Source organism: Bos indicus, chromosome 1 (genome assembly GCF_029378745.1).
Source record: "Bos indicus isolate NIAB-ARS_2022 breed Sahiwal x Tharparkar chromosome 1, NIAB-ARS_B.indTharparkar_mat_pri_1.0, whole genome shotgun sequence".
In the NCBI taxonomy this organism is placed as follows: Eukaryota; Metazoa; Chordata; class Mammalia; order Artiodactyla; family Bovidae; genus Bos; species Bos indicus.
This window is the reverse complement of record NC_091760.1, coordinates 87,913,625-87,924,305: the sequence shown is the minus strand read 5'-3', so window position 1 is coordinate 87,924,305 and position 10,681 is coordinate 87,913,625. Positions and strand designations below refer to the sequence as shown.

The following is a 10,681-nucleotide window of genomic DNA, read 5'->3' as shown; positions in this document are numbered from 1 at the left end:
CTCCATGGGATTCTCCAGGCAAGAATACTGGAGTGGGTTGCTATTTCCTTCTCCAGGGGATCTTCCCGACCCAGGGATTGAACCCAGGTCTCCCGCATTGCAGGCAGATGCTTTAACCTCTGAGCCACCAGGGAAGAACAAAGATTTGACCAAAAAAGAAAAAGACCCTAAAACAAATATATTTTAATACTTTTATTAAAAAAAAAAACAAAAAAAAAACAGAAAAATCCACCAAAACCCAGTTTCAGGTTAATATTTTAGACTTTAAGAAAGGAGGAGGATTTTAAAGTTTTGTTTTTTATCTAAAAATGCATTCCTGATTTCCAGATAACTCATGCAAAATCATAGTGATATTGAATAAAAAGACCTTTTAACCAGGAGTACAAATTGGATTGTTTGATTTGAAGCAATTCTGATGCCTGTATCCCATTTTGAAAGATATTTGAAAAGACCTTGAAGCCACAGACAAAGTTTATTTGAAAACATAGTTTAAAATTGCACAAATATAAATACAATTTAATAATGTGAAAAAGGGGAAGGCATGCTTCCAGTAAGTACAAAAATACTACCTTAATCTTGGTACTTTGCAAATTATAAGCCAACAGAGTAAATTAAACACATCAATCAATATGATAAGAGATTTTTATGGTAGTAATTTTATTTCAAAGAGCAATGCAGGGAAATACTAAGATGAAGTCTTAATACCCAGCAGAGTTGTGCTATGATATGTAATATTTCATTAAATATACAGATACATTGTCATGTAGTATGCCAATAAATTTAACGCCCCCACCCCTACTGCCATTAATTTACTATAGGTCACTTAATTTGGGTTGGTTTTAATTTAAAAGCTCAATGTAAACATTTAAGGTTAATTTTTTTCTGTTATCTATTGAGGTTAAAAATGAAATCCCAAGATTTTAAACATAATTGAGCATGATAAGGAAGCATCACAGAAGAATTTGTCTCAGTATTTTAGATTAGATATGCAATATTCATAGATATACAAAATATATAGAAACATCTTTTCTAAATAGTTAATAAATGCTTGTTATAGTTTGTAAAAAGTTTCAGGTTTATTTTCAACAAATGTAAACAAAGTTGGGAAATGAAATTGAAGAGGGTTTGGGTTAGATGATGTGGGGGGAATTGAAAATAGTAAAATTTAGGTTTGCTCTTTCTTTTATCTACTGGTAACATGTTCAATCATGAACATCTTTCTCATGTAGCACAGTTCCTTTGTGGTATTTTTATGTATCTCAGTGAAAAGGCCAAACTACCCCAGTGAATGTGTATATTCCTTCCATTTCCTTCTCTAAGAAAGAAAACCCCACATTTTATGGTAAGTAAACTGCCTCATTCTTTATTTTCCATCTTATTATTTTGAGTGCAGGTTTCTGAAAGCGTTCCAATAAGCCTGTCAGGTTTTGCTGTGACGCTCTACAACAAGAGTTCTGTGTTGGAGAGCAGTCCTAAGAAAACAGTTCTGAGACTGGGGGACTTATTTCCAGAGTGTGCTATTTTGGTATTTCTGCAGAGGGTGCAGGTAGTGGAAACTTTATTCAAGGCAAAGTACCACATGCGAGGAGAGTTTGTGAAGTCACACACTTTAGTTTTCTGGTTTTTTTCCCTCCTCTTAACTGTTTAACGCTTCCACACAGTGGTCTTGGAGCTCACCTGCACGTGTGTGGGGATGTACGGGGATATGAAGTGGTGACCAAGCTGGCACTAACGTAGGATACCGCTATTGTCTGACTGAGCTTTGCCCCCTCCACTTCTGGTCTCCTTGTCCTTAATTTTCCTTAAAGCAGGCGTCACAGAAAGTCAGTGAGAAGACTTTAGAGTTGGTTCTGAGTGACTATGAAGTCACCTCATCAACCTTGAATGTCAGTGTGTTTACACAGATTGACCATGTCCAGTTTCTTAAGGGATGTGGCCCCAAGTAGCTCACTTACCATACGAACAGGGCTGTGGTGAGGACAGTGGTGTGATAGATGCCCCACTCACTATGTGTGACCTTTGTGGAAATTAAGACCCTGTGTCCACTTTGCCTTATGACGGTTTTCACACGCCTGACATTACCCTGACCTCCCCACCTTATTAAGAATGTCAGCATTTCTAACTTAGAAAAAACTTGAAATGCACTCTTAACTCAGAACTGTGCTGAGGCAATCAATATGCTTTTTGTTTAGTAGCATTCAGACATGTGGATTTTGTTTTGGGTCTGTTGTACCTCAACTGCTTTTTAAAAACTGTTTGGATGTCTAAATATCTGGTTTCCTTACAGCATTAGTTTGGCGCTGGCTGCAACACTGCACTGCATAAACCAGCTGTGTGACTCTCTAAAGTTTGGTGTAATAGCATGAGAACCACCTCAAGGATAGGATACTAAAGGTAGAAAAACTCGTGGAACACAAAGTTCATGAAAATGCTCCCTTGTTCAGAAGCAAGGAAAGATAAGCTAACCTATGAGACTTAATCATGCACAGGGTAAATTTACATTCAGTAAAGTTATCTTGCATGCTTTGGTTAATATTCGAGTAGGCAGACTTTGCAAGTACTAATGCATGCGTTATCTTGGTACCTGAGGTTATATGTTTTACTTTTTAAAAACTGCCTTTTTACAAACCTTATGCCAGAGTTCAGATAGCTACAAACACTCTTAAAAAATATATAGATCTATCTACTTCTTAGTTCAAACAGTTTATTTTCAACCAGTTCTATAAATACTGAAATAAGGAAATTGTGCAGTAAAATCTGGCGAGGGAATACATTTGAAATTACTTTTACAAAGTTGAAACCATGCATGTGCATGTATAATAATTCCTAAAACAGGAGGCCTCAAGAAGATGGCACACAAACGAAGCCTTCAAAACACCCTGTTACTAGAATGCTTCTAGAAGCATTTCGAGCAATAAAAACCACCACCATAGCAACAACGTACAGTCCAGTTTTGTGCAACTGATTCAGGGACAAATGAGGGACACAAAATGATCATTTTGCTTTTTCTGTTTCTGAGGCACTCACAAAGTTTATGGTACAGAGTTTGGGAGCTCCTGTTAATAAGTAGGACTAACTACAGTTGTATTCAAGTCTTGCTTGTATAGCACAAATATACTAGAAAGACTTATATTAATGACTAGACATAGACCTAAGATTTAACATAGTAGTTCCCATAAAAGAGAATTAAGCAGTTCTCTTTAATAACAGAGACAGAACTATTATGTTAAAGAAAGAGGAAAGCAGCATAAAATTGAAAGTGAGTGGGTCCTGGACATTCCAACCCAGTTAACTGTCACAAATTTGCCGTTCTAGTTGGAACACAGATTGGCTGAGAAAGCACACCTCAGTTTTCTACTAAATATTTCCTGGTGGATAAGATCTGCCTTTTTTTTCAAGGAGTCATGGGGATTGAGTGGGAGAAAGCAAAAGGAATGATGGCTCAATGTGATAAGCCTCTTATCTCTCCTTTTCTCTACTCCTCCTCTGCCTCACTGGGAAGGTACAGGAGCACATGGAAATGGCTCAGCAGACACAGTTATAACATTTTGAAATTCAGCAGTGATCACTGGCCATCTCTGCATTTTCATCCTATTTACTAGTGAAACTGGTTCTTGAAAGTCACATTTATGAAATGGAGTGGTCATTCTAGTAAAATATTACCATTCTAAGAGATCTTAGGCTATTTATTACTCAGCAACCCCCCAAAAATGTACTCAAAGCCTTCCTAGAGTACCTCAGAAGGTAACCCAAAACACCTATCTTTTCAAATGGAAAGAGAAATTTGAGTGACAATTTTAGTCATGAAGATAAGATGCAAAAATCAGTTCTGCCTTAAATGTGTCAACAGTTAAAAAATAGGTGTATACAATAAACACTGATCTGAAATGTTGCTACTTAAAATTTTTGGTGCTCTGATTTCTACAAACTTTCACTTGCTTTCCAGCAACTGTTTTTACTTAATTTTGTTAAAAAGTATCATCATATAAACAAACTTATTTATAAAACAGACTCACATATTTTGAAAATAAGTTTATGGTTACCAAAGAGGGAAACATGTCAGGAAGGACAAATTAGGAGTTTATAATTAAAACACACAATGTAAAATAACCAACAAGGACCTACTGGATTGTACAGGGAACTCTACTCAATATTTTGTAATGTTATATGGGAAAAGAATCTGGAAAAGAATGAGTGTGTGTATTATATATATTGTGAAATTGGTATATACATACATATATATGTGTATACATATATATATGTGTGTGTGTATATATAACCCTATATATAGGGTTGTGTGTGTGTGTATATATATATATATATATATATATATATATATATATATATATAGGCAACCCACTCCAGTATTCTTGTCAGGGAAATCCCACAGACATAGGAGCCTGGCAGGCTACATCTCATGGGGTCACAAAGAGTCGGACATGATATAGCAAATGAACAACAATATATATATAACTGAATCACTATGCTGTACACTTGAAACTAACTCAGCATTGTAAATCAACTATATACTCCAATAAAATGTTTAAGATGTATCACTAAAGGAAGATATTCTATGCTCTTGGATTAGAAGAATCAATATTGTTAAAATGGCCATACTACCCAAAGCAATCTACAAATTTAATGTGATTAATCAAATTTAATTAAATTTGATTTAAATTCAATCCCTATCAAATTACCCATGACATTATTCATAGAACTAGAACAAATAATCCTAAGATTTATATGGAGCCATAAAAGACTCAGAGTTGCCAAAGCATACTCAGGAAAAAGAACAAAGCCAGGAGGCATAACCCTCCCAGACTTCAGATGATACTACAAAGCTAGAGTAATCAAAACATCATGGTACTAGAACAAAAACAGACATAGGGATCAATGGAACAGAACAGAGAGCCCAGAAATAAACCCACACACCTACAGTTAATTAATCTTCAACAAAGGAGGCAAGAATGTAAAACAGAAAAAAGACTCCAACAAGTATTGTTGGGAAATCTGGGCTGCTGCATGTAAAAATCAATGAAATCAGAACACATCCTCTCACCATGCACAAATAAACTCAAAATGGCTTAAATGTAAGTAAGACATAACATAAAACTCCTAGAAGAGAACATAGATAAAACATTCTCTAACATAAATTATAGCAATACTTTATGTCATTCTCCCATGGCAGTAGAAATAAAAGCAAAAATTAACAGATGGGTTCTAATCAAACTTATAAGCTTTTGCATAGCAAAGGAAACCACAAACAAACAGAAAAAACCTACAGGCTGAGAGAAAATATTTGCAAGTGATGTGACCAACATGGGTTTAATTTCCAAGATATAGAAACAGCTCATACAACTCAACAATTAAAAAACAACCCAGATGGAAAGTGAGCAGAAAATCTAAATAGATGTTTCTTCAAAGATGACACCCAAATGACCAATAGGCACATGAAAAGATGCTCAACATTGCTAATCATTAGATAAATTCAAAACTATAATGAATACAACTTCACACAGGTTAGAATGGCCATCATTTAAGAAATCTACAAATAACAAATGCTGGAGAAGGTGTGGAGAAAAGGGAGGCCTACTACACTGTTGGTGGGAATGTAAGTTGGTATAGTAACTATGGATAATGGTACGGAGGTTTCTCAAAACACTAAAAATAGTTACCATATGATCCAGCAATCCAGTACTCCTGGGCATATATCTGGAAAAAACTATAATTCAAAAAGATACATGCACCCCTATGTTCATAGCAGCACCATTCACAATAGCCAAGACATGGAAACAACTTAAACATCCATCAACAGAGGAATGAATAAAGAAGACGTGGTGCACGCGCACACATACACACACATATATATATGGAATATTACTTAGCCACGAAAAGAATGAAATTGGGTCATTTGTGAAGACCTAGATGGACTTCAGAGAGTGAAGTAAGAAAGAGAAAAACAAGTGTCATATATTAATGTATATATGTGGGATCTGAAAAAATTGGTATAGACAATCTTATTTACAAAGCAGAAACAGAGGCAGAGACACAGATGCAGAGAACAAGTGTATGGATACCAAAGGGGAAAGTGGGGGTGGGATGAATTGGAAGATTGGAATTGACATATATGCAACGATTATACTATGTATAAAATAGATAACTAATGAGAACCTGCTGTATAGCTCAGGAACTCTACTAAATGCTCTGTGGTGACCTAAGTAGGAAGGAAATTGAAAAAAGAGGGGATATATGTGTATATATATAGCTGATTCACCTTGCTGTACAGTAGAAACTAACAACATTGCAAAGCAACTATACTCCAATAAAAATTTTTTTAAAAGATGTGCATATATGTAGTGGAATACTATGCAACAATAAAAAAGAATGAAATAATGCCATTTGCAGCAACACACATGGATATAGAGATGAAGTGAAATAAGTAAAAATGAGAAATAAATCTATTATATGTGGAATCTAAAATATGATACAAGGTGGGGGGATGGAATAGTTAGAGAGTTTGGGACTGATGTACACACTGCTGTATTTACCATGGATAACCAATAGGGGCCCACTGTATAGCACAGGGAACTCTTCTCAATATTATGTAACAACCTAAATGGGAAAAGAGTTTGAAAAAGAATAGATACATGTGTATATTTAACTGAATCACCCTTGTATACACCTGAAACTGTAACACTGGTAATCAACTATACTCCAATATACAATGAATAGTTTTATAAAAAGTTGAAAGAAAATATGACACAAATGAACATATCTACATACCAGAAACAGACCTACATAGGGAGATCAGATTTGTGGTTGCCAAGGGGTAAGAGGGGTCGGAGAAGGCAATGGCAACCCACTCCAGTACTCTTGCCTGGAAAATCCCATGGACAGAGCCTGGTAGGCTACAGTCCATGGGGTCACTAAGAGTCGGACACAACTGAGTGACTTCACTTTCACTTTTCACTTTCATGCTTTGGAGAAGGAAATGGCAACCCACTCCAGTGTTCTTGCCTGGAGAATCCCAGGGACGGGGGAGCCTGGTGGGCTGCCGTCGATGGGGTCGCACAGAGTTGGACACGACTGAAGTGACTTAGCAGCAGCAGCAAGAGGGGTGGGGGAGGGATGAATTAGGTTAGCAGGTGCAAAATATTATATATAGAATGCATAAACAACAAGGTCCTACTGTATAGCATAGGGAAATATATTTAATAACCTGTGGTAAACCATAATGGCAAAGAATACAAAGAGAACTTATATACATGTATAACAATCACTTTGCTGTATAGCAGAAACTAACAACATTGCAAATCAACTATGTCAATTAAAAATATTGAAAAACTTTGTGTCCTCTAACACAACTCTTTGAAGTTACTTTGTATTCCAAAAACAAAATAAAACTTGGGCTGCAAAATCTGCCACCACATAGGAAAAATCAAAAATCAAAATATCCCACGTTTACCCTGTTTTCAGGCTTTGTTACCGATTTCATGCAGGTAGCGCCAGCAAGGCTAAGAAAACAGCCTATCTTTATTGCAAGTTCAGTTGACTATTGAAAGTATAGAATGACTTCATAAATAGAACACCTGTAAAGTTTGTCCTAATGGTCTATGATGGATGCAAGTCAGCTGACCAGTGATGCACAGGGATTGAGAGGATAAGCATGCACAGAAGGGATGCTACTCCATCAGGGATACTCAAGCAGGCATCTGTCACGGACTGGAGTTTGGCGCCAAGAGTCCATTCCAGGCCGAGTTTCTAAGATTCTAAAACTCTACAGAATACCAGGTATTCTTTAGAAAGTATTACTGAGCTCTGTTTTGCTTCTCAGACTGCAGGGAAGGAGGCCAACCCTGGGTTGGGACTCCTGCCCAACAGTGAATGCCCTAGTGCCTCTGTCTCTTGCTGGCCAGATGGAGGCATCACCTAGCCCAGGTAGGCTTTGACATGAAGATAAAAGTCTGGCACCACCACAGGCCCACAACTCTTTGTCTTTATAAACTAGGCTAGGTTATGATATGTGGAAGCCTCAAGTGCTTATGGTTTCGTGTGTCCTTGGGATCCCTTCCTACCCTGGAGACTTCTGACATAACAGAAGAGAGCATTTCTACCTGTATCTCAAGAGTTTGATGTCTTAGCATGTGGGTACATTTCCTCTCTCATCTTCCAGCAGAAGCTAACTCCCTAGTCAATTAAATTCTTGAACCAAATGCTGGTTGTTGTTTTTTTTTTTTTTTTTGTGGTAACTATAATCATGAATGTATCTGATCTGATCTGATTAGTAACCAAAGAACATGAGGAAAAAAGATGGGCTTGGATTGCTTTGGGGAAGATTCTAGAAGAAGGACAGAGACACAGTGAAGACGAAAAGGGCCACTTAACCAGGACAAATTACTCAAATTGGACATCAGTGAATTTATATTTTGGTTAGCATTTTGCAAACAATTTTTCTAAATCTTTAAAAAATGACGTCTTTCCAAATAATCACCAAAGCCCTAACAGGCACAAAACACTCTGAAGAACTGAGTGGACTATAGCCAATTACATAAAACACTACTGCCAGCAGAAAATTCCTGATGCTTGATACATGTTCAAAGTGAAAGCCACGCATGCATCTTTCATATTAAACCACTGACGTTCAGCTCAAAGACACTGATCTACTATTATTTAGAATGCAAAAGGGTGAGCAGGGCAGATTATTATGGAACTAAGAATACACATAATTTTAAGGGAAGGATGTATTTATCACTCAAGAAATACTATTTAAAATATTAACAGTTTAAAAGGAACATTAACTGTGAATGGCAGTTAGAAAGCAAGGAAAATATGACATTTAAGCAAGTTAATGTTAACTCAATAGAAATCACATCATCATCAAACTTTCTGTAGAGAATTTGTGAATGCTATCTTATCTTTTGCTTACGTTCATACAGAGTCCCAGAAAAGCATGTGAATAAGATCTGTGTTTGACATATTTACACCTATGTCTTATCTGCTTTAAGAAAAAACACTCCTTCAAAACCCTATGCTATGAAAAACTATTTTCAGGAATTTTTATTTGGTCCGTTAATCTAACAAGGCTGAGTTCTCAAATCTTTCACCCCCAAGTTAAAAATTGGAGCAACAAAACAAAACTCCAGCAAGGCATAAATAAGATAGTAAAGTGCATATATACAATCCCAGAAAAGTTTTGATTGGGAAGAGCAAAAATTTCTAGTGCAAAAACTGCTTTTGCCGGCAAAGCTCCCTCTCTGAAATCAAAGGGCTACAGTAAAACTTAAAATTGGAACGTGTTTAAGCAATGCCTCTTTTCAGTCAAGAGTTAATATGTGTGCATGCACCTTGGCCCAGACTATATTCAACCTGGTAAAAGGGGGGAATTTCAGAGGACAGTTCAGAAACAGAATTTCCTGACCCAAGGCACTGCTTTCTCCAGGTGCCCATAAGCAAGTTCCTTAGATGTGTCATCAGCTGCAAGTGGACACTTGGAAAAACCCCAAGGAACATACGTGCACTGTGCTCATGGCTTGTGAAGCATATTCAAACACGGTCACTTTATCTTGGTTTTGTCTTGTGTCTCTCCGTTCTTTCGAGCCCAAACTTGACTCTATGCAACGTTTTGTGCTTTTTGTATTTGAACAGAGACTGGGCATTGTCTGTGGGAATTCCCTTGGGTTATATCACCATGGCCTTTTGAACATCCGTTTTTATCCTTTTTTTTGGAATTCATAATAAAATAGTTTTGCATTTCTCAGTACAATTACACAGGTGAAGGGTTTTCCCCCCTTTTCCTTCAAGGATCCAAGTTGAAAGCTCTTAGGAGGACATCCAGGTCACCGAGATTAGCCGCCTGGAAGAGTTCCGGCTGGTCCATGAGAGAAAGGGCAATTCTAAGGGCAGCCCAGATATTCCCAGAGATTGCCGGATGAGGGACCTGCTGCTGATTCCTGCTCTTTCTTTGCAAACTGAGGGCAGTGAGAAAATTGCTGACCGCTTCTCTAAGAGGATAAAAAAACAGACATTTAAAAATTCAACAGATTTCAGAGTTAGCCAACTTAGAAGTAAGATAAAAATGAATTATCATCTTGGTCTAATGTCCAAAACCACCTCTTTGGTGTTTTGGATCATGAGGTGAACAGCTTTCTGATTCTCTCACTATTCCTTTGTGAAGTCATTGTTAAACATAGTGAATCAGAAAGAAGGAAAGTAAACTTTGTTTTAGGTATGTCACGTGAGACAGTTAGAACCATTGCTAACTCATTAATGCATTTGATTTTCCCCTTGCTCCAGGAATGGCCTGATGACTTAATACCTTTGCAGATATGATCTGTATAAACAGAGGAGGCATCTGACCTTACTCTGAAACTACGTAGTTTAGCTCTTCTCATTAGTTTAACTTTTCTCAAAATTGGAGGCAGCCAGGGTTCAGTTGAGTTTGAGTTTCAAAGCAGCTGGCTATTTAGCCTTAGGCAAATTTCTTCTCTACGTCTTAGTGTCCCCAGCTGAATAAAAGTCATTTAAGAACCTTGTTGTGAGGTGTAGCTGAATCATTTATGTGAAAGCTCTATCATTAAGTTAGGTCAACAGCTCTCCATGTGTGCTCTGGGGAACTCAGGATCAGTGAGGTCAAAATTATTTTTATAATACTACTGAGATGTCATTTTACAGCTTCATTCTC

The 10,681-nt window shown here is 37.0% G+C and overlaps 1 protein-coding gene across 11 annotated transcripts in view; it reads right to left on the bottom strand.

Annotated features, from left to right (window-relative positions):
- The window catches only part of PEX5L (peroxisomal biogenesis factor 5 like), a 319,912-nt gene that overhangs the window by 23,267 nt on the left and 285,964 nt on the right, over positions 1–10,681 (bottom strand). For 9 of the 11 annotated variants that reach the window (XM_070791517.1, XM_070791492.1, XM_070791531.1 and 6 more), the window contains one exon: positions 204–10,001. The exons of the other annotated variants lie outside the window; for them this stretch is intronic. In XM_070791517.1, coding sequence (XP_070647618.1) covers positions 9,797–10,001 — 205 coding nt within the window. In that variant the 3' untranslated portion in view covers positions 204–9,796. Of the gene's footprint in view, positions 1–203; positions 10,002–10,681 lie in introns of those variants that run through there. 11 annotated transcript variants of the gene reach the window in all.